General features: G+C 49.4%; 1 protein-coding gene across 11 annotated transcripts in view; it reads left to right on the top strand.

Annotated features, from left to right (window-relative positions):
* The window catches only part of LOC105492346 (tensin 3), a 308,210-nt gene that overhangs the window by 205,239 nt on the left and 80,070 nt on the right, over positions 1-22,901 (top strand). For all 11 annotated transcript variants that reach the window (XM_011759351.2, XM_011759360.2, XM_071095157.1 and 8 more), the window contains one exon: positions 13,456-14,712. In XM_011759351.2, the coding sequence (XP_011757653.2) occupies positions 13,456-14,712 (1,257 nt within the window). The remainder of the gene's footprint in view (positions 1-13,455; positions 14,713-22,901) is intronic.

Here is a 22,901-nt window from a genome sequence, read left to right as displayed (position 1 = left end):
CATTCTTGTTGCACTGCATCCTTTAATGGCTGTGGTGTGTCACTGTGTGGGCACATCACACTCTGCCTATTCATTTGTTGGCTGGTGTGCATTTGGGCTCTTAACACTTTTTGTCTAGTATGAATAATGCTGCCTGTGAACATTCTTGTCTGTGTTTTGGCCTTAGGAGAGTCTTATACCTCTGATCTTTCCCACTACTTTTTGAAATTTCCACGTCTTTTCTCATCCTTCTAATTGGCTTCCCATTCTGGAATTTTCTGCTGCCTTTAGGGAGTCCCGAATAGGAGTGGCACTAAACATACTGCCAACCTCCTGTCCCACTTGCTATTTTCAGAGATATTCGGGAAACTCAACAAGTCTTTTCTTCATTAGCTACACAGTCGTCCCTTGAACGATAATTGAACTGTGTGAGTCCGCTTATGTGCAGATTTTTTTCAGGCAACACACAGATTGAAAATACAGTCTATTTAGGATGAGAAGCCTGTGTATATGGAAAGCCCACTTTTCCTATACTCAGGTTCCTCGAGGCTGACTGCAGGATTTGAGTATGTACAGATTTGGTATACTCACGGGGGGTGGTGGGGGACTGGGGGGTGCTGGTGTCTTGGAACCAATCCGCCGCATATACTAAGGGTTGACTGGCCAGCCTGCTGCACAAAATTACAACCCTTCAGGGTGAAAAGGCTTGGGGCCTTTCAAAACACTCTGAGCCACAGAACTGCCTCTGGCCAAACATCAGCAAAGCTTCAAAAGACCTCCTTGTTTCAAGAGAAGTTAATACTAACAGCCTGAACAGGCTCCATGTAATCAAGACCCATTAGCAGGGAACGTGTAGAAAATGAGAGCGTTCTGAGCCTGCCTGCTCAGTGGCCGCCAGCTACATAAACAAGATCTGAAGACCAGTGGGTGCCCGTTGCCATATATTCACAAAGGCTTATGGCAGCCCGTTTACAAAGCTGTTATCCACATGAAGAAAATTCGCCCTCAGCCACCGAAAAACAAAACAACAAAAACCCCAACCCCACCCAAATCAAACCCAACCCAGAACAACATGAAAGGAAACACTCCTTTTGAACATATAACTAATCCTGCTGCCTCTTTCTATTAGAAATGGATAAAGGTACCTTGGCTGTTGCTTTTCTTGCAACGTTTTATGATGCAATGGTCTGATTTTAAAATTTGCATCCTGTAGGAGGTTGGGACCCCCTGGCCATATCTAGACATACAGTTAGCTACAGTTTGGAGACACGGACATTCATTGCATTATATTCACTGCTCCTAATCTCTTTTCTTTTGATGTGTATTCTTTAAAGCAAACTATTTTGTGATAAGTTAGTCACTGCCTTTATTGCAGCGATCATGCCATTTGCAGAATTGTAACAATAATTTCGGTACTCTTGATAGGAAGGTGGGTTAGCCAATACCCTTTAAAGAATACCAAATTTAATAGAACTTCTTGCACAATAAGTGCATTATGTCTCATCCTAAAAGAGATTTTTTCTTTCAAGGGTGCGCTGAGTTTTGTCTTAACCTCCTGTAAGTGACATATGCCAATGTGGCCATCTCGGGTGATTTATTGAAGACTCATTACCCTCTGCCTGTGCTTTCAGCCCAGGTATGTCCTGTCTCCCCTGGATGGTTGACTGGTGATTTTTAAAAGGGTTTCCATTGTGCTTTGGGAACCTGAAGGCATCAGAATGGGCTTTTGCTTGTTTGCTGTGTCATATTCTGTTCAGTTAAAGAGTAAAAAACGTGTGTGGTTGATATTGTGGCCCATGTTGAGCCAAAGCAAAGAGTAAGCCACTGGCTGAAGCCCACCTATGTTGAATGTAATGAAGCCTGAGATGAAAAGGATCTGCTACACTGTACACAGAACGTAGAGCTCTGGGCTAACCACACAAAATATGCTGTGTGCAATGAACACTCACGCTGTACTCTTAGCCACATCCCGCACAAAAGACAGAGAGACAACTCCCAGGAGATGGAACATGTGTGGCAAAGATTTTCCGCCTGGTTACTTTGAAGAAAGCAAAAGGAGGCTGAAACTGTGCTTTGTAAGCCGCGTGGGTTGGTGCTGGCTCCTGGACGTCAGTTCAGAATGCTCAGGAGTGAACGCAGAAGCCTGGTGAGGGATTCCCAGGAGGAGCTCCTTTCTCCACCTCCTCAGCCTCCGGAGTTCAAATTTCACTCAACCTGAGTGCACCAAACCCCACCCTTGTGTTTACATTGCCCTGGCCTTTTTGGCGGAATCAAAGTCCCTGCATAGCCAAGGAGATCTTTTACCTTCTACACTAGTGGGAGGCCAGGTGCCTGGGAGGGACGTGGCGTGCCTCTGCCCTCCCCTGGCATGCCACTATCCTGCTGTGAAGGCCTGTGTCAAGGAAAACTGGGCTCAGAAGTGCAGACTGAGAGAGCCGCTGGGCTGTTTTGAAGGAAGGTAAGCAGGGAGCATTTGTGTGTGCACGCATATGTGTGTGTGTGTGTGTTCCTGTGCGGTGCGTTTGTGTGTGCATGTGTGCATGTGTGTGGCTTCTGTAACGCTACAAAGATGTGAAACTGAGCTGTGTGCCTGCTGAGATTTACCAACTTGCCAAGACTTCCAGAGGGAAAGAGCTGGTGCTAGCCAGGAGGAGAGGGTGTTATGGAGTGGAATAGTCAGCAGAACGGATGCTTTAACCGGGCAAGAAGGAATGTCGCTCAGGACTTGTCCAGGAATGCCTTTATTGGTTTGCAAGCTGGAGGTGTCTTAACTTACCGACTTCTTTTTGGGGAGGAGTTCAGTGATGGTCTGACATGGCGTTTGTAAGCTCTCTGGCCGCCTCCGTGGCCAGGAGGCTTGGGTGACCTCAGATAAGGCCAACAGGACTGGGCTTGGGCCCTAGTGTTTTCACAGTTAGGAGTGCCCAAAAGGGAACTGGGCTGCCCGGTCAGAGGCCTGAGATAGGCGCCTGCTGAATGCTGAGCCTGCACCAGCGTGCTGGTGTGAGAGGTCTGCCCGGGGAGCCACCCTGGCCTGCCCTGCTGTCAGTGCGGCTGTGGGGGCACCTTGGCAGCGTCCGGGACTCGCCTGCCACAGCCCCACTTGGAGCTTAGCACTCCTTTATCGCCACATTCCAGAGCCTCACCCAGGAGACCACGGGAGCCCTTGGAATCTTGCCCAACTCCCGAGTCGCTCCTGCTCTGCAGTGGGGTGCCTTCCCTTCCCGGAGAGGCGGTTTGTGGCTGGGCAGGCGTTTCTGTGTGGAAGGTTCTGCTCTGGTTCTGGCTTTTGTTAATTTTTTTTTGCTCTGTATTTCTCTAAGAATTTACAGTCGGCCTCGTTTTTAGAAAGCGTGAGCAAGGAGCTCAGCTTTACTCCAGAGGGAGGGATTTTCCAGCACCCTTGGGCACTCTCAGTAAGGTGTCCCGGTGCTGCGCTGCAGCCTCTGTCCTGCTGGGCGCCTCCCCTTCTGGCAACTCAGACAGTGATTTGCGGTCTGGGGGCTTGGGAAGGAGTTCACTCTCAAGGTGAGACTGACGTAGCAAGGGAACAATGCCTTAGAATGGAGTTATTCCGCCTAAGGAGAGAAAGAGTTGTCCCTACAGAGTAGAGTTTATTACCGTCTTTTATTTTTTGTAAAAAAAAAAAAAAAAAAAAGAAAGAGGAAATATATCAAAGTCATAGGGTCTCTGATTTAGTAGATTAAAAGCAATGTTCTCAAAGACCCAAGTGTAGTCCTCATTTCTTAGCTCTTGATTTTTCTCTGGAGTAGAAAATGATTTAATACAAACTCCAAAAAGTATTAATTAGCAAAGAGTCAGAATTCTATTGTAATGAAATTAAAGCAAACCTTGTTTTAGTGAGAGGTTATACATGCTCTAATTATAAATGTCCACATGGAAAAAACAAGAGTGATTTTTGCATATGCTGTGGATAAGATAACACAACACCCCTTGAGAAGGAACCTCTTGGCTCAGACATCGCTTCCTGACTGGGAAGGTCTTTCTGTGCCTGCAGCTCCTACCAGGCCTCCAGGGAGCAGGTACCCTTGGGACATCGCCAGGGCTACCCGTACCTCTGCTCCTGGCTTCAGATGCGAGAATGCTCCTTGCCTCATTGTTAACCCCATTCAACACTGCCTTGTGCTCTGGGTCACAGCCTAGTTTTCAGCCGTCCTAGCTTGGTGATAGACTCTTCCATACTCCGGAGCCTGAAATCCAGGCAGTCCATCAGCACCTGTCCTCACCAGCACTGAAACCCCCGCTGGCTGTTCCACATTGTGCAGCCTCAGACCCATCAACTGAATAGTCTGCTGGAAAACTCACAAGTCCAGCGCTGGTGCCCATCGCTCATGTGTCAGTTGATTTAGCAAATCCAGGAGAAATGTTCTGTCTCTGCGAGGGGAGGTCATGTGATGCAGTGATGGGAACCATGGACGTGCATGACACGATCTGCCAGATCACCCTTACCCGTCCCCCTGTGAAACCTGGACATGCTCTGGTCCCTTGCAGCCCCCTAACCTCATAGGTTCAACAGAGGAGAACCCATGTCCCTTCTGGGTTTGCTTTGAGCCTCAAATGAGGCAATAGGTGAAGTTCTTGGAAGACAGTAGTTGCCCAGTTAGCTTATCACTGCTGCTTTTGCCATCATTGCTGTCAGTGACTGAGGAAACAAAAAAAGTATGGGATGGGAAAACAGTTTTACAGCTGGTAAGAGCCTGAGCCAGGCAGCTTGGCCATAAAGTCGCACTGGGTGGATGGTTAGCAAAATTGGTGCCTGGGACAATTTGAGTCGTATCAAAAAATGACTTACAGAACTTTTGAATACGTTTTTTAAAACCCATCTCTTATCATAGCTTTATATTAGAGAACAATTCTTCAGGGTAATTCTCGAGGCGGGAGGTCAGTGGACCTGCTTTCTGTGTACTCACTGATTAGATGTTCATGGAGCACTCCTCTGTCCCTCAGGTTTGCACCCAGAGGGTCCACACGTGAATCACATGTGAGTTCCGGGAATTCTTCACTTGACCAGGGAGGGGGAAAGCACAGAAAGGAGGGTTTGCCCAGTGCCTGCTGTGTGCCATGCCTTTCATGTTGCACCCCAGTGGTCCTGGGAGCTGATACCAGCAAACACACCCTTCTCCAGGTTGCTTTGCTACAGACAAGGAAAGTGAGGCACAGAGAGGCTGAGTGATTCATTCATCTGAAGTCACACAGCTATGATGAAGCCAGGACTCAAGCCTGGGTTATGCCAGAATGTCTAGAAGGGGAGGGAAGGTGTGCACATGAATCACTCCATTGGAAATGTCAAAAGATGCTTTATGTGACAGTGAGATGCAAAGGGACTATGATCGCTATCCCAAGGAGAGAGGGTTTCCTTTGTCTCATGGAATTTAGGAAGAGGAGGGAAGGCCTTTGAAGAGGGAGAGGAGGGCAAGGGGGAGAGGAAGAAGGAGGAAGGGGAGGAGGGGGAAGAGGAGGAAAGGGAGGAGGGGGAAGAAGAGGAAGAGGGGAGAAAGGGAGGACATCAAGAGGAGTCACCTCAGGTTGGGGCCTAGTGTGCTGTGAGTCTCATTTCTGTCTTGATCTCACAACGTTTGTTTTAAACAAGGTGCAATTTACATGCAGTAAAATGTGCTCTATTTAGTATACAGTAGTCTGAGTTTGACAAACCTTATGCCATGACACTCCCACCACTATCAAGACACAGATATTTCTATTGCCCAAACCATCCCTCGCACCCTTTGCAGCCTCCACTCTTCTCCTGGCCCCGACCACACCCATTTGTGTCCAAACACAATGTCTCCACCCCAGAATGTCACCTACGTGGAGTCGTACATAGTCCTTGAGACCCCTCCAGGGGACCGCCTGCAGACGAGTGCTCATTCTTGAAACCAAAGCCTCTCTGTCTTCAGTATTTTCCCTGGGCTGTGCTTGTCAGAGCCTCACCATGGGCACTTGCAGCTGCAGACACAATTCCAATAAACCTCCACTTATTGGGATTGTTTGGATATGGTGAATTGATTCAGCTGGGTGGTCCCAAGTGAGTCCTTTGAGGGCGATCTAGGGACAGGACGGTTCCTGGCTGTGTCTGGAGAAGCTACGTGTTCCCTGTGGTGGTCCAGGCGCAGGTGGGACCTCTGGCATATCCATGGCTCCTGACCCCAATGGGGCAGCTGGTACCATGGGCGTGTGGGGGTGCTGAAGAGTCCATGCTAGGAGCAGCACCTGATCCACTGTGAGGATAGAAATGCACTTGCTTGAAGAAACAGAACATAAAACTGACCATCACTACAGCGGCTGTGGCAGCACAGGGGTCTGTCTCCGATAATGAATCATATTAGGAGTTAGAGAGGAAAGCACAAATCGCTTGATAGTCTCTGAGGAGTGAGTGAGGTGTATATGAGTGTGTGTGTGTGTGTGTGTGTGTCTTGATCTAGATATCTGTAAAATATAAACGTGATTGACTAAGATTAGAATTTTATCATTTTTAAGGGATGGAAATAATGGGTATTGGAGTTGGCGGGAGGTCGGTTTAAATTTCAGATGTTCTATTCAGTAGGCTTGTAAAAAAAATCATTAATGTTAGTGCAGGCTCTCTCAGCCTCTGATTTCTCCTCTGTAAAATGAACTTCCCATTTCCTGCTTCACAGAATTGCTTTGGGAATCGAGTGGGATCCCTAGAGCCTAACAGTGTGCTGGGAGCATGGGAGGAGCTTGCACAGTGGCCTTGTCTTTAGGTGGTCAGCTGAGTGGTAGGAGAAGGGTGTTTCCAGAATTCTCTCTGTTCGTCAGGTGATGAGGATGCCAATTCCTGCAGCCTCACCTAGCTCACCTGAGGGTGGCCGCTTCAGCATCAGTGGGTGCTTTTCTTCTCACACGCCACTCGGTCTTTCCCTTGCCTCTGTTGATCTGTCTATTCAGATGCCATGAAATGTGCCCACCACCCTTTCCATCTCTTGTTCCTCTCTGTTCCCCAAGGGGGCTGGTCCATGCTGCAGCACATCATCAGGACTGGGCTGAATATTGCTTCTAAGTCCCCATTTATGACTAGCAATCATAGCAGTGCTTAGTCAACTCTTACCAACTTTCATGGAGAAGAATTTTCTAGTTTCTCCTTTGAAACTAAAAAGTTTCAGGGAGGATACTGTTAGTTCTTTTGAAATGAAAAGTTACTTTTTAAGCACACCTGTCGCAAAAAGTAGAGTACGGGATTCTTAGCATCAGTACCTAGAAAAAGGAAAGGTTCTACATCGCTTCATAAATCTATCAGATTTGTCCTTCTTTTGCTTCAAATCAACTTTCTGTTGGAAGCAGGGCCAGTGGACAGTTCAGTGGATTACAGATCAGTGATGAGTATTTTTGGTTGCTAAGTGATTGATGATGGAGGGTGCTGAAGTGTGAGGTCAACCGTCCCTTTGGCCAGCTGATTGTTAGCTTGCCGGGGAGCACAGTTGGGCATTGCCTAATCTGTTTTCAGCCGGGATGGAAGGGATATTTTCACATATATTTTTTTGTCTTGTCCATTTTTGAGTGACTTTTGAAATACTTTCTGAGTGCCTCTTACTCTCTTGCCTCCTTGTGGGAAAGCCACGTTTCAGTACCAGGGTTGGGGTAGAAAGAGAAGGATTCCCTGCAGGGAGGGTGGGTGAGGAAGTCTGTTGCTGCAGGTCCTCCAAGGAGACAAGAATGTCTGTTCTGTATTTTCTTCTTTCTGGTCCTTTTCCAGGCGATAAACTTCACTGGTATGTCATGCAGCGGAAGTCATTCAGGGCCATATTTATGTTTGTTGGATTTTGAACTAAGATCCGGCCACAAGGAAATCGTTGCCAGACAGTGGACAGGCTCCCTTGGGAGGGGAGGTCCTTGGTGCTGTTGGCTGGGTCTGGTGGCAACGCAAGGGAAAGGGGACACCGAATGGGATGATTTATCCTGGACTGAGATGTGGAAAGGTTCTCCTCCTGCATCCGCAGCTGAAGAGCTATGGAATCCCTGCGAGTTACTTCCTCCCACTCTGGGATCAGGTTCTAAATTTGCAGAATGAGGGTTGATTCAGACTTCCCCATACTCCCTTTGAGATGGAAGCAAAATGTTAAAATCTGTTATTTAAGGATATAAAAAGGTGGAAGGGGCAGACGAGTGGCAGGACCCCACCTTTGAGAATTCTGTCCTTACCCCACCACCTCCTTACAGCAGTGTCAGCCCTGATAGCACGTCAGGTGCCAGAGACAGAGTGGAGACTTGAAGCCCTGCAGCCTCCCTCACCTAGTAGGGGCTCCTCACCCTCCCTGCCCCTAGGAGTTCATCAGGGCACCAGGAACCCCACCGACAACCCATGTCCAGGAATCACAGATGGGAGTTTTGTTGGCTATGTCATTTCTCTGGTCTGGGTGCAGAAAATTACTTTCTACGTCACTTTACCAAACCAGAACCATATTATCAGTAGCATTCTGCCATCAGTTAAGGAGGGTATCCTTTAATGACGGATCAGCACCTTTGGGAGCTGCAAACAGCAGGGTGTGGGCTCCTGTTTGGTTTCTCATTGGCAAGACTGGCAGTCAGCCATGCAATGACCCTGCTTCCACATCCCTGTTAGGTTTCATTTCTAGGCAGGATTCTCTTTTTATTGCTCTTGTCCTGCAGCTTTTGCATTGAGTCTTAGAAAGCATAACAGTGGCAGAAAGTGTTTAGGTGAGGCTCTTTCCTATGCGCCCAGTGTAGAGGCAACAGTTTCATAGGTGAGAAGATAGACGATACAGAGGTCAGAAGACAGATATTTACCCAGCCCTGCCACTTGGAGCTGTGTGGGTTTGAGCAATGAAACGCCAACCTCACAGGTGGCAGGAGGATAAAGGAGACTGGAAATGACAGTTAGCATGGTGCCATTTGCTTGCATCTGCTGTTTGCCAGGGCTCTGTCTCATTAATATTTGTGCCCCTGGTTCCGAGCACATTGTGTCCAGTTAATGTTCAAATGTCCCCTGGATATCCGGTCCATGCTTCCTGCTTCATGGGCAAATGGGCTAACCTTTAGGGTCATGACTTTTGTTTTCTTTGGAATTTAGAACCCTTAAATTGGGTGACTTCATTTACTTTTCCAGTTGTGTTCATTGTCAGTTGGAGACCAGCCAGGTCAGTAGCGATGGCCGCCCTGTTTCCGCCTCTCACGAATGGGTGGACCTGGCTGTGCTGCCTGGGAAAAGGCCCAGAGAGCGGGGACACCTGGGCTGCAGGTGGCCAAGGGCTGCACGGCTCTTCTACCTTCAGATCCTTGTGGGCTGTGTGTGTGTTTGGTTTGGGTTGGTGGTGGTTCTTTGCTTGTTTGTTTTGCCTGCTAAGGCAGCTGATCTTTCCAAAATAGCTCCCCAGATTTTGTCATGTGTGAAAAAGCTCAAACTTTTAGCCTCTCACTCAATACTCACCTGGTGTCAGAAGCTGTTCTCTAATGCTAGAAATGTAAGAGAGAGCAAAATAAAGCAAACCACCTGCCCTCAATGAGCCTGAGTCCCCGTGTGTTGAAGGTGCAGTTCTTCTGAATGCAAGTATGTACTCTGGATAAAAACCCAGTGAGGAAAGCGTGGTCAGGGCAGCACCTGTTGAGGAGGTGAGGGAGATGAGATGCAGAGAGGGACAGGAGCCAAAGCCCCAGGGCAGATGCATGCTTGCAGTGGACTGCTAGGAACAGGGCAGGCAGTGAAGAGATGAGCCCAGAGAGCGGATGCCAGGCCCTGTTCACTATGGGAAGAGCCTTTAATAGTAGTTATGAGTGCTCTTACTTGGAGCCAAAGATGGAAAGCATCTTTGTGTCTTTCATTCCATTGAAAGATAGGAAGCATTCCCTTTTATAAATGTAAAAACCGGGAAACTGAACAGCCTGAATGTCATGACCAGGAACGCACACAGAGTAAATGGTGGAATGGGGATCCCATCTTTAAGGATAAAGGGAAACAGCCGTCTCCTTTGTCCAACTGAAATTCAAGTTCTTCCTTTTGCAAAGTGATAGCCCTTTATAAGAAAACAGGATAGGAACAGTGTGTTCCAGAGGCCCCTTCTCCTTCCCTCCCCCTGAGGCTGACTCTCCTGCCCCCACTGAAGACCACGGGGGTGTAGGTGCAGGGGGTTGTCTGTGGAGCTCCTGGGATGGCCTACCCAGAGCTCTGCACCTTTAGAAAGATCTGTGTTGCTACCGAGTGATTCAGAAGCTGATAATCTTTCATATTCTTTTCCTGTACATTTAATATTTGTTGGGCATTTTCTGATGTAGAAAACTACATATGTATGTAGCAGGAAGTTTAGCAGGAGTCCAGCCTTGTCTTTGACGCTGGATAGGGCTGGACTGGACCCTCTCTGTCCCATGGCTGTGCTCTCATGTATTAATAGGAAGGTGGTTGAACACCACCTGGGCTGTCAGGATTTGATGAGACCCCGCTTGGAGGGCTCAGAATGGGCCTGACATAGATGGAGTGTATAGTCAATGGTAATGGAAATGTTGTTGTTTTTAATGCATCTATTATTATTTTAAGATTTCTACTACTAATAAAATAGGATTATTCATACCCTCCCACAGGAGAGGGACTATCCTCTGCCTTACCATTTGGTACGGAGCCTTCTAATCACGTACTGTTCTTAGCAGGCAGGGCAGGGAGCTAGCTGAAGGATTCCACCTCAGACTGATTAATAAGCCCTTTTTGACAGCATTTTAATTTAGATTAGAAGAATTGCTTTACAACTCACTCTTGGGCTTTTTTTTTTTATGTCATTGTGCCAATTTATTTTAACTCAGATTTAGGGAGAAGGGTGTGGGAGTCATATAGACTTAGGAGTGTGAAATCTGTGACCGTAGTGGGTAGGCTCATGCCCCAGGCTGAGTGGCCCTGCAGTGTGTGTCCTGGCTGCCAGCCAGGTGTGGGAGGGACTGGGTTGATGGCCATACAGCACCCTCCATCGTGGGGAGGAGGAGTAGTCTTTGTCATTTTCACGGAGCAGAAGCTGTTTATCAGCACCTCCTTCTCACACTCTGAAAACAGCAAGAAGGATTTGCCAGGTCTTACATTTGTTAAATTTTCCTGGTAACAGGAAATCTAAACAGAAACCAAATTAAATTGATGTTTACTCAGGGCCTATAAAGACACTCACCCCTGTGCTATGCCGTTTAATTCTCAGGTCAACCTTTTCATAGAACCATCTACCCACACCCTCATTTTATAGCCAGGAAGCTGAAGGTCAAGGTGAATGCACCAGTTGGTAGAACCCTAAGGGTGGACTCAGGATAGAGCTGAGATTTGAACCAGTGTCCATCTGATGCCAGAGCTTCTTCAAGGGACCACTCTACTTCACAATCGCCTAGTGATTGCATTAACAAACGGATTGCATTTTCCATTTTTGAAATTGTAGAGGTGATATTTGCACGTGCCTTATAATTTAGGCCAGTCTTTCCAGGTGTCTCCTTTGTTTAATTTGCACAGAGCTGGGTGAAGTAGGTGTTTTAGTCTCTGCCTGTTCTGAAGCCTGGTCACTCGGTGATCCCTGGTCAGAGCAATGTGAGTTCAGTACCACCTCTTTGTGGGCAGGGCCACTGACAGAGCTTCCAGGTGTGTGCCCTCCTGGTGCTCTCTGAGCAGGTGGGCAGTGGGCCAGCAGGAGCACACAGGCGTCAGGGCCAGTGCACCTGGGTTCTAGGCCCACCTCCACCTCCTAGCAGGTGCCTGACCTTGGGCAAATTATTTATTCTCTTTGATCCTCAGTTGCTTATAGATAAACAAGAAAATAGGTCATACTGTGAAAATTAGAGAAAATGCACGATGCTCCTGTCCTGTCAATAAAAGGTACTCAGAAAACAGCAGCTGTTACTGAGGCTGTTACCTTGAATGAATCCCATGGCATATGTCCTGTCATCACTTTCCCTGCCTTGAAGACTTGGTTTATTTTCAGCATTTTGTGTAGCATTTCTACTCCCAGACCCTCCCTTCCCTAGGCTTGACTTTAGGATGGGAGTCACGGCCACTGCAGATGGGCCTATACCCCTGTGTCCACTCTCCCCACTCCTTGCTTCTCTGCATGCTTTCCCTTGGGCACGGTTGAAACAAGAAGAAAGCCTTACGTGGGCGTGTTTTCAGCACCACACCCCAGTACCTCTCAGGACTCTGTCCTAACACGTTGTCCCAGTGTTTTCAAAAAAGCCAGCAGCTGCTGACCATGGTGGTGCATCAGCCTGGAGCCCGGGGCTATGAGGCACATGCTTAGGGCAGGTCCCTCCAGAGGGCTCCTGGGCCAGGCTTGGTGACTGCTGTTAGGTAGTGGCTCACGTCTCTCAAATTCCAGGTGCCCACGCAGCGTGGGCTTCCCACCACCAGCAGCTCCCTGGCTGTGGAATGCTTGCAATTTCACAGTTGAGAAAGTAGAAGGTGGGGGAGGCCCATGGGGTGCGGCATGTGCTGACTACAAACTCCAGCTTATTTTAGGAGGCTCTTGGCAAGGACCTGCTGTGTGTGGTCGCGGCAATTGGCCAGTCAGCACATTGAGGCTCGGGAGTCCCAGAATGCCAGAGTCATGGCCATGATTAATAATAGCAGCCGATGCCTCAGCCCTTCCTGCCCACACTTTAGTTCAAAATTTTATTTTCTTGACATTCCATGTATGGAAATCAGCGCGTGAAGGTCAGCCTCAAGTGTCTGTGATCCTGAGACATTCACCAGGCACCTACTTGGCCCAAAGTTGCTGTGCCAAGCAGGAAGACCCAAACCAATTCCTGTACTTTCTCTTTTCATTGAATTTCATATTGACCTTTGAGCAGACATTCAGTTTTTTTTCCTTTTTTTTTTTGAGACAGAGTCTTGCTCTCTTGCCCAGGCTGGAGTGCAGTGGCACGATCACTGCTTACTACATCCTCTGCCTCGCAGGTTCAAGCAATTCTCCTGCCTCAGCCTCCTGACTAGCTGAGACTACAGGCATGCACCACCACACCTGGCTAATTTCTGTATTTTTAGTAGAGACGGGTTTCACCAAGACATTCAATTTAATAGGAATTTGCTACCCAGCACCTAGCTGATGCTCAACAAATGTTAGACAGGTCTATGAACGGAAGCTCTTCTTTGTCTAAGATGAACAGTCCATTCTTGGGGATTTATGAGCCGAGCTGGCCTCAGCGTTCACAGTCATGATGAAATTAACAATGAGCCCCAAAGGCAAGATGATTCAAAAGGTGAAGAATCCCAGAGTTCAGAATGACAATTTGTTCTGCATGGAAAGGTAGAAATGATTCAAGCACCTGAAGATGTTTATTTGAATGCCTTTTCATTGGCATCCTCCAGAGTCTATATAGAACTTTGTGATCTTAGAGGGATCTTTGTCCCTGCTTATTGTAAATCATATTTTGAATCCATTTATTTGTTTAGACAAATGCACACACTCATTCTGAGGGTGTGAGACTTGCTTTCATCCCGGACTGAAAGCCTCTCTCTGGTTTTCTCCCCCGCAGTGCTACACACGCAGGGCCCTGTCGATGGCAGCCTTTACGCGAAGGTGAGGAAGAAAAGCTCCTCAGATCCTGGCATCCCAGGTGGCCCCCAGGCCGTCCCGACCACCAACAGCCCAGACCACAGTGACCACACCTTGTCTGTCAGCAGTGACTCCGGCCACTCTACAGCCTCTGCCAGGACTGATAAGACGGAAGAGCGCCTGGCTCCAGGAACCAGGAGGGGCCTGAGCGCCCAGGAGAAGGCCGAGTTGGACCAGCTGCTCAGTGGCTTTGGCCTGGAGGATCCTGGAAGCTCCCTCAAGGAAATGACTGATGCTCGAAGCAAGTACAGTGGGACTCGCCACGTGGTGCCGGCCCAGGTTCATGTGAATGGAGACGCGGCTCTGAAGGACCGGGAGACGGACATTCTGGATGACGAGATGCCCCACCACGACCTGCACAGTGTGGACAGCCTTGGGACCCTGTCCTCCTCGGAAGGGCCTCAGTCGGCCCACCTGGGTCCCTTCACCTGCCACAAGAGCAGCCAGAACTCACTCCTGTCTGACGGTTTTGGCAACAACGTTGGTGAAGATCCGCAGGGCACCCTTGTTCCGGACCTGGGCCTTGGCATGGACGGCCCCTATGAGCGGGAGCGGACTTTCGGAAGTCGAGAACCCAAGCAGCCCCAGCCCCTGCTGAGAAAGCCCTCAGTGTCCTCTCAGATGCAGGCCTACGGGCAGAGCAGCTACTCCACACAGACCTGGGTGCGCCAGCAGCAGATGGTTGTAGCTCACCAGTATAGCTTCGCCCCCGATGGGGAAGCCCGGCTGGTGAGCCGCGGCCCTGCAGACAATCCCGGCCTCGTCCAGGCCCAGCCCAGAGTCCCACTCACCCCCACCCGAGGGACCAGCAGTAGGGTGGCTGTCCAGAGGGGTGTAGGCAGTGGGCCACACCCCTCTGACACACAGCAGCCCTCTCCCAGCAAAGCGTTCAAACCCAGGTTTCCAGGCGACCAGGTTATGAATGGAGCTGGCCCAGAGCTGAGCACAGGCCCCTCCCCGGGCTCACCCACCCTGGACATCGACCAGTCCATCGAACAGCTCAACAGGCTGATCCTGGAGCTGGATCCCACCTTCGAACCCATCCCTACCCACATGAATGCCCTCGGTAGCCAGGCCAATGGCTCTGTGTCTCCGGACAGCGTGGGAGGCGGGCTCCGGGCAAGCAGCAGACTGCCTGACACAGGAGAGGGCCCCAACAGGACCCCTGGGCGGCAAGGTGAGCTGGGGCTCCACGGGAGGTGCTCCACGGGAGGCTAATGTGTGATGAGAAATCAGCCTATTAGGTTCGCTTTTGGCAAAACCCACAAGGGAGGGACGTTTCCCTTGCAGTTTCAACTCTCGTGAATTTTGGCCTAGGATCCAAATGCTGTCATGCTGGTGTGGTCCCTTGGTGGGAGATTTGGAGGGTGGGAGAACCAGGCAGAAGACCCGCTGTTAACATCAGTGCAGGGGCAGGGAAGGGCCCCTCATGCCTTCATTGCAGAATGGGCTTAACAGTGAAACCGTTCTCCCTTCATGAATGCTGGTGGATTTACGAAGGAAGCATACTTCTGTCCTTGTGGTATAGATCAGGGCTTTGTGGAAAAATGCCAGCTACTTCAGTGGGGCTGAAGGTTGGGGATGAAGAGGACTGCTGAGCCCTCAGACAGCTTTGTCACAAGGAAGTGATTCAGCAGTGGTGGTATAAAATGTTCTGATTACAAATACACGTGTCAGAGTTGGCCATGGTGGTGTCGGGGGACTGGTTATGGAAGGCAGTGCCTGGGTGGAGGCTCGGGGTCCACAGGGGTTCTACCACGGAGAGCAGCTTAGTGATGGGAGGGGCTTGGGGGATCAGGCTCATGGGTGAGGGGACTGAGAGCTGTGGTGGGACCCAGAGCCATGGGGCCAGGTGCAGGGGCCTCCTGGGAATGCCCCAAAACCAGGTGGGGGTCATGCTAACTGCAGGGAGGCCAAGACTGCACATGTCCTTTTCCCCTGAGGCTGGTGGTTTAGAAACCAGCACAGGGCCTTTCTGCCTGGCTTTGAGGCCTGGGAAGAACCAGGGCTGGGAGTGGTGGACAAGCAGTGACCTCTGCCTAGGTTACAGCAGCACTGTCTTCAAGCTGCATCGATGTAATGGGGCAAGTTGCATGTTGGGACCAGATTACTATACAGTGTTCTTTCTGTTGGGAAGTCATGAAAGCCGAGGGGACCAGAGAGCTGGAGGTGGTCATGTCGGCCAGGGAAGACACTCAGCAGGCAGAGAAGGGCACTGAAACGGAGCAGGGTTGTCTCAGTAGGGGACTGTGTGGGTGAGATCATGTGGTCTGGAAGCTTCTGCACAGAGGTGCACGCCAGGGGAGGGCAGCCAGGCTGTAGCGGCTATGCCTGGGGGCCACTGGGAGGCTACAGGAGGTGGAGAGACAGAGCTGTGTTCTGGGAGCCCTGGCAGTGATATGCAGGGACCGGGACCCAAGGATAACCTTGGGCCAGAGAGTGTGGCATCCATATGATGCCAGGGCCTCCCACATTGGCACGTTGGGGTGTATTGGCAAATGGGGGCCGCTGGCTCCTTAGAGGGACTTGCCTCTAAAAGTGAAGACCAGAGAGGTAAAGGACGAGGGAGAATATGGCTATGTGACACTGTGCATGTGATTCCCACCATGGGCTGGTAACACTGATGAGAGATGCTACCATTTATGCCCGCGTGGTTCTTGGTTTAGGTGTGCTGGCCCATGTCATCATCCTAAGCACCTTGGCTGCAGGCACCAGTCCCTGCCTTATAGTCGTGTTGACGGAGATGTCAGTAGGTTACATGGCCCACCCAGGTTCACATGGGACCGGCGTAGTAGAGCAAATGTCTGTGCCCTGCGGTGTGGACTCAGTGTCTCCAGCCTCTTTGGAGTCACACAGGTGAGGACTGCAGTCCCAACTCAGGTCTGGGGTGGCCTGGGGGAAGGAGCACACGCTCTGCAGATGTTGATCCTGGTGTCAGGTCTGAGTGTGCTGTGGGCTGCCTGAGTGACGCACGTGTGTAAAGGGCAGTGTCTCTGTGAATTTCTCTTCACTCCATCTGTGAGAAGGAAACCCTATCCCAGTGCCTGGCCCAGGGAAGGTGTGAAGAAAGGCTCGTCCACATCCACCTCTCACTTACTAGGGGTGTGACTGAGCAAACAGCTGTCATTCCAGCCTGCCTGAGTAACTCCGTCTTTGTATGTCCTGAGCTGGGAGTTTGAAGGAGCCTGGAGAGTCCCCCATGAGTAGATTATTGGACTTTACAATACAGCCGTATAGCAACCACAACACCACAGCAGGGTAGCAGTTCCTGAACAATAGGTCCAGGTTGATGCATTAAACAAATATATTTGGGAAATTCTGAGTTTACAAAAAGGCTCCAATGAGAACAAAACTGTCTGCAGTATCACACCTGACTTACTTCACCAAACCTTCTTGAAAGAAGTTACTTGGAAACATTAAAATCAGAAGTCTTTTCTCCTGGATAACAATCTCATGTAGGTTTGGAGGAGGCTGGAGGCATCTGAGTGTATGTGGAGAAGAGGACTCCATGGCTTAGGTTAACATATAGTGGTCTCTTGAGGTTAATATGTCTTCCAATTGATTGAATTCAGTCCTTAGTGATTCCCCATTCTTGCTGCAAATAAACAGTTATAAGGCCTGGAGTTTTAGAAAGCCACATCATATTATTCACCCTCAGATTGGCTGTTTTTAAATTACTTGGTAAACTCATTATTTATTTATTTTTATTTTTATTTATTTATTTTTTTGAGACAGAGTCTCACTCTGTCGCCCAGGCTGGAGTGCAGTGATGTGATCTCAGCTCACTGCAAGCTCCGCCTCCCAGGTTCATGCCATTCTCCTGCCTCAACCCAGTAGCTGGGACTACAGGCACCCGCTACCATGCCCGGCTGATTTTTTGTATTTTTAGTAGAGATGGGGATTCACCGTGTTAGCCAGGATGGTCTTGATCTACTGACCTTGTGATGTCTGCCTTGGCCTCCCAAAGTGCTGGGATTACAGGCGTGAGTTACCGCTCCCAGCCAAACTGATTACTTTAATAATAATTTTTTTTTTTTTTGAGTCTTGCTCTGTCGCCCAGGCTGGAGTGCAGTGGCACAATCTCGGCTCACTGCAACCTCTGCCTCCTGGGTTCAAGTGATTCTCCTGCCTCAGCCTGCCGAGTAGCTGGGACTACAGGCGCGCACCTCCATGCCTGGCTAATTTGTGTATTTTTAGTAGAGATGGGGTTTCACCATATTGGCCAAGCTGGTCTTGAACTCCCAACCTCGCGATATGCCCACCTCGGCCTCCCAAAGTGCTGGGATTATAAGCGTGAGCCACTGTGCCCAACCCAGTAACACATTTTGATTTTGATTTTAGATCCTCTTTAATTCATTTTATTATAAAAGTTATTTAGTTATCATTTTGAAGTTGAAGGACTTTCATATCTCAGCAATAGACCAGTAAAATTCAGTGTATATTTGGGTATTGACAATACAAATGTAAAGTATTTATTAATCTATGCATATTTGACAGGCATCTCGGACCATTTGTCCATTTTTTTCTAGCGTCAGAACTAAAAAGATGTCAGAAGGTTAGATATAAGCAAAACCGGATACCAGTTTCCCCAGAGCTTTTTAAAATTGGGAAGTGACCTTCTTGTAGGAACCCTGACACACGTGAGCAACTGTCCATGAGCAGTGATGAATGGACACTGAAGGGTTAGCTGCAGCGTTGGAAACAGGGAAGAGGGAGCCGTGCCTTTCCTGGGAGCTCTGCTTCCTCTTCCAGGACGTGCCTCTTGTGCTAGGTAAGCACCAAGCTGGGAGATGCAGCAAGCCTTGAGACTTGCACTTCATTTAGTGTAAAAAGCCTGCACAGTGTAGAGGTGGTCTCTGAACAGCCTGCATGGCAGGCTTTTGGATCTCAGTCCAGGACTTTCTGACCTGATAGAAATCCCTTTAAAAATTGCTCACTGGGCTGAAGGAGGCAGATCACCTGAGGTCAGGAGTTCGAGACCAGCCCGGTCCACATGGCAAAACCCTGTCTCTACTAAAGTTACAAAAATTAGCCTGGCGTGGTAGTTCATGCCTGTAATCCCAGCTACTTGGGAGGCTGAGGCAGGAGAATCACTTGAACCCAGGAGGCAGAGATTGCAGCGAACTGAGATTGCGCCACTGTACTCCAGCTTAGGTGACAGAGCAAACACTCTGGCTCAAAAAAAAAATTACTTACTTCTACAGCTCTCAGGCACTGCAGCTAAGCAGGGAAGGAATCGTTTCTTTCCTCCCTGGCAGGTATAGAAAACACTGGAACTCTTTTTGATTTTAAAATTTAAATTTCAGTATTGACATTTCTCAATAGGAAGTGGCTACTTTGGCAAGCAGCAGAAAACAAAAATCACTAGATCCTAGCAGGGACAAGTGTGGTAGCAAAGCAGCTGGTTCTGAGTCCCTGGGACATCGTCAGAAGGTTGGGGATGCTGCTGGAGTGCCTGCGCTTTGAAGGCATCTTAGATCCCCCAACCCATATCCATCTCCTCAGCCAGCCAAAGGAGACCAGGGCTGCTGAGCTGGAGTCCTCCTCCTTCAGCTTAGCTCCACGTGTGAATAGGAAGGATCCTGGCATGTCCGAAAGGCTCATGACATGCCCAGAATGGTCCCATCACTTACCCTGCAAGGGGAATCATTTCCACATCTGTGTGTGTGAGGGTCAGCCCCATAGATGGTGCGGCATTGCCTGACTGACTGGAGACTCTCTTGAGTCTCACTCACAAGGGGAAACTGTAGACTGGAAGTTCTGAGAGCGCCATGTCTACGTGAGCCCCTTCTTGCTGGGCTGCCTTCCATCTCATCCCTGGACACAGACTGCTACACAGCTTTCTTAATTCTGACGGTAGATGAAGGTTTGTCACAGAGACCTCAGCATCCTGAAGTTACCAGAGTCTTTCACTATTTGCAGATTATGTCCTCATTATGAGAAAGACCACCACTTGTGGTAGAGAGTTGGGAATAGCATTGCCCAGTGCACCTCTGGGGGACTTCTGGGTATCCTGCATTATTTATGAGATGAAAATTATATGTGAAGGCTAAGTATTTCCTGAGAAAGTCTTTCATACCAGCACAATGATAATAATGGTGGTTCTGCTGCTGATGGTAGTGATGATCATGGTGATGATCATGGTGATGATGATGGTGATGGTGATGATGATGGTGATGGTGATGATGACTGTGATGGTGCTGGTGATGGTGATGATGACAATGGTGATGGAGATGATGTTGATGGTGGTGATGCTGATGGTGGTGATGGTGATGGTGATGACGGTGATGGTGATGATGAGTGATGATGGTGATGATGGTGATGGTGGTGATGGTGATGATTGGTGATGGTGCTGATGACAATGATGATGGTGATGATGTTGAAGGTGGTGGTGATGTTGATGGTGATGATGGTCATGGTGATGATGGTGATGATCCTGATGTTGGTGATGACTCTGATGATAGTGATGATGGTGATGACCGTGATGATGGTGATGACTGTAATGACGGTGATGATGTTGATGGTGGTGGTGATGTTGATAGTGGTAATGGTGATTATAATGGTGATGGTGATGATCCTATGATGGTGATGACTGTGATGATGTTGGTGGTGGTGATGGTGATGGTGATGATAATGACTCTGATGATGGTGGTGATGTTGATGGTGATGATGATGTTAATGGTGGTAATGGTGATGGTGATAATGGTGATAGTGATGATGATGGTGATGACTGTGGTGATGTTGATGGTGATGGTGACAGTGATGATGGTGATGACTGTGATGATGGTGATGATGCTGATGGTGATGATGATGGTTTGGTGATGGTGATGATGACGGTGATGAATGTAATGATAGTGATGATGTTTATGGTGGTGTTAGTGATGGTGATGTTGATGATGTTGGAAATAGTAAGAACTGTTACTCTGAGTGCCTACACTGTTTTAAGTACTTCCATTTTCACTGGGACACATAACAGATCTCTCATCTCTCTGACTGCACCCCATGGCCATGTCCTAATTCCACTAAACTCACCCTCTTACACCAGGCAGCAAAACTCTTGAGGGAAGTGCTCATTATTTTTTTTCCCTGGCATGCAGGAAGAGTTCGACATATGTTTGCAGATATAGGGGTCTGGGACAGGTGGAACTGCAGATGATCGTTTCGAGACCAGAATTGCTCTGCTGAATGGGCACTGAGGGGGATTTATTACTGGACAGTGTAGAGTAGCCCTGCCCACCCACAAGACCAGAGAGAGGCTATCCAGAGGTGGGATATCACAAAGCTCTGGTGGCTGAGACGTGGGCGCTCTCTGTGCCAGTGAGCACAGTTTTATGTCCTTCTTGTAGAATGGGTGAGATTCAGGGAGTTGGTTCGGGGGCATTTTGCTCCCCACAAGTGTCTGCCAGCCATGAGGCCCTGCTCCCTCACTCTGATCTGACTTCTGCCACCATCAGTGTTTTGTGGAAGAGGCCCTGGGTGCTGCTTCCAGGCTGATTGTCCCCGCCCCACTTTGGGTCTCAGCCTGGTTTCAACCTGCACGTGGTGGGTTTTTTGCATCATACCCTTTTAAGTGGGGGAAGATTTCAACTGATGATATCCCAGTAACAAAAGAAATGACTCAACCTGTGAAATTTATGATTCCATGGGTGGCAGAAAGCCAGTTCTGTGGTTTTTTTTTCATACCTTGAGGGCTCTTTGCTTCATATTGTCAAAATATTTTATTCATGTTACATCAACCTCCACCCTGTGACGACAGGAACCTGGCAGGCCCTGTTCTGCTTGCAGACAGTGCTGTGGCATTCCCACCAGGCATTCAGTGTCCCTCCCAGACTCGGCACCTGCTCTGTTAGTGCTAACCCATGGCTGATAACCTGTGCATCCTAAAGAAAGTTCAGAGCAATGGAAACTGTCAGCTTTTAATAGTTGACCATGGGGAGCCCATTGATTTAAATTGTGTGCTAAACTCCAACCAAAGGAACCAAATGTGAAAGCTGGAAGAGCGCTTTAGGGTTCAGAAAGCAGGTCATCTGCAAGCTCTGATTCCGTGGCAGAAGGCTCACAGCCTCACAAAGTGGAGACATGCAGATAGTCCCATCTTATTTCAACTCCAGAGTTGGGGAACGTGCCGGGGGTGCTCAGCCAGAGCCTCTCAGCCAGGCCTTGTGAGGCAGAGGGATCCTTACCAGACAGACGGTCTGGAGGAGAGGCGGACTGCGAGAAAGCATAGTGTGCCAGGGAAGTTCAGTGCCGGGAAGTGAGGCTGGAGATGCAGATAGGCCCCACCATGGAGGGCCAGGATGGGGGCCAAGGGGCATGGCTCTTCCCTGAGGGCAGAGGCGAGCCTCGGAATCTTGGGCTGGGCCCTCACTTGCTTTTTTTTCTTTTCTTTTCTTTTCTTTTTTGCATGATCACTGTCTTACCAGAAGAGAAGGCACTGAGAAGGTGCACTGAGCCCAGGAGCTCCATTAGGGGCCCAGAGACAATGGAGGATAGCATTTAGGCAGGATGGGGGTGCCATGGGGTGGCACTGGCCTCCAATTCTGCAGAGGAAAAATCTCAGGAGAGAAGGAGGGAAGTGAGTAAGTGGGCCCTAGCGCCTGCCCCTGCAGCAGCTGGACATTGGGAGAATGAAGGGGCCTTGGATTTGGCTGTTAGTAATCTGGATATGGGGGTTTCAGAGCCAGGCTGGGGACACAGGGGATCCACGGTACTTTCTAAAGGTCCAGGTGTCGTTATTTCCATACTGTGTTATAACTGAGCAGTCCCCAGTTATGGGCATCACCCTGCCAGTGCCGGACCCTCGGAGCATGGGGGAAGACACCAGCATGCGCATCTGGGGTGGAGGATGGAGGATTGACTGCAGCACCAAGCATAGACACTCCTGGAGCCCTCCAAGGACTCGGGCATCAGCAAGAGACCAGGTCTCACGCCAGCACCTCCGCCTTTTGGGGGCTGTCTTTGGATGGTCACAGTCAGCCCAGGGTCACCTTTTCTCCGAGAGGTTTCCCTTGGCCACTGCACCCTCCAAGAAGCTGGGTGAGGTCCTAGGACCCAGGTCTTATAAGAGGGACTTCCTGGTACTCACATCAGAGAACCAGGGTAAAGGAGGTCTGGGAGCCGAGGAGCCAGGGCCCCTGGCACTGGACATGTGTCCATGAGGAACTCTTACTCTCTGTTTGCTACCACGGGCAAAACAAGGTTTTTTCTCCATCTGTGAGCGTCAGTCTCTGGAGGTGGCTGAGAGAAATGGGATATTTATGTGCCTTGAGAGCTCTAAAAAGAGACTCCTGCCCAAGGGTCAGGACTCGATACAGCTCCTCTCGACTTCAGACCCTGAGCTTTAGGGCCGTGGATATGAACAAGCCA

The sequence above is a fragment of the Macaca nemestrina genome, chromosome 4, assembly GCF_043159975.1.
Source record: "Macaca nemestrina isolate mMacNem1 chromosome 4, mMacNem.hap1, whole genome shotgun sequence".
Classification (NCBI taxonomy): Eukaryota; Metazoa; Chordata; class Mammalia; order Primates; family Cercopithecidae; genus Macaca; species Macaca nemestrina.
This window is presented reverse-complemented; position numbering and strand designations above follow the sequence as displayed.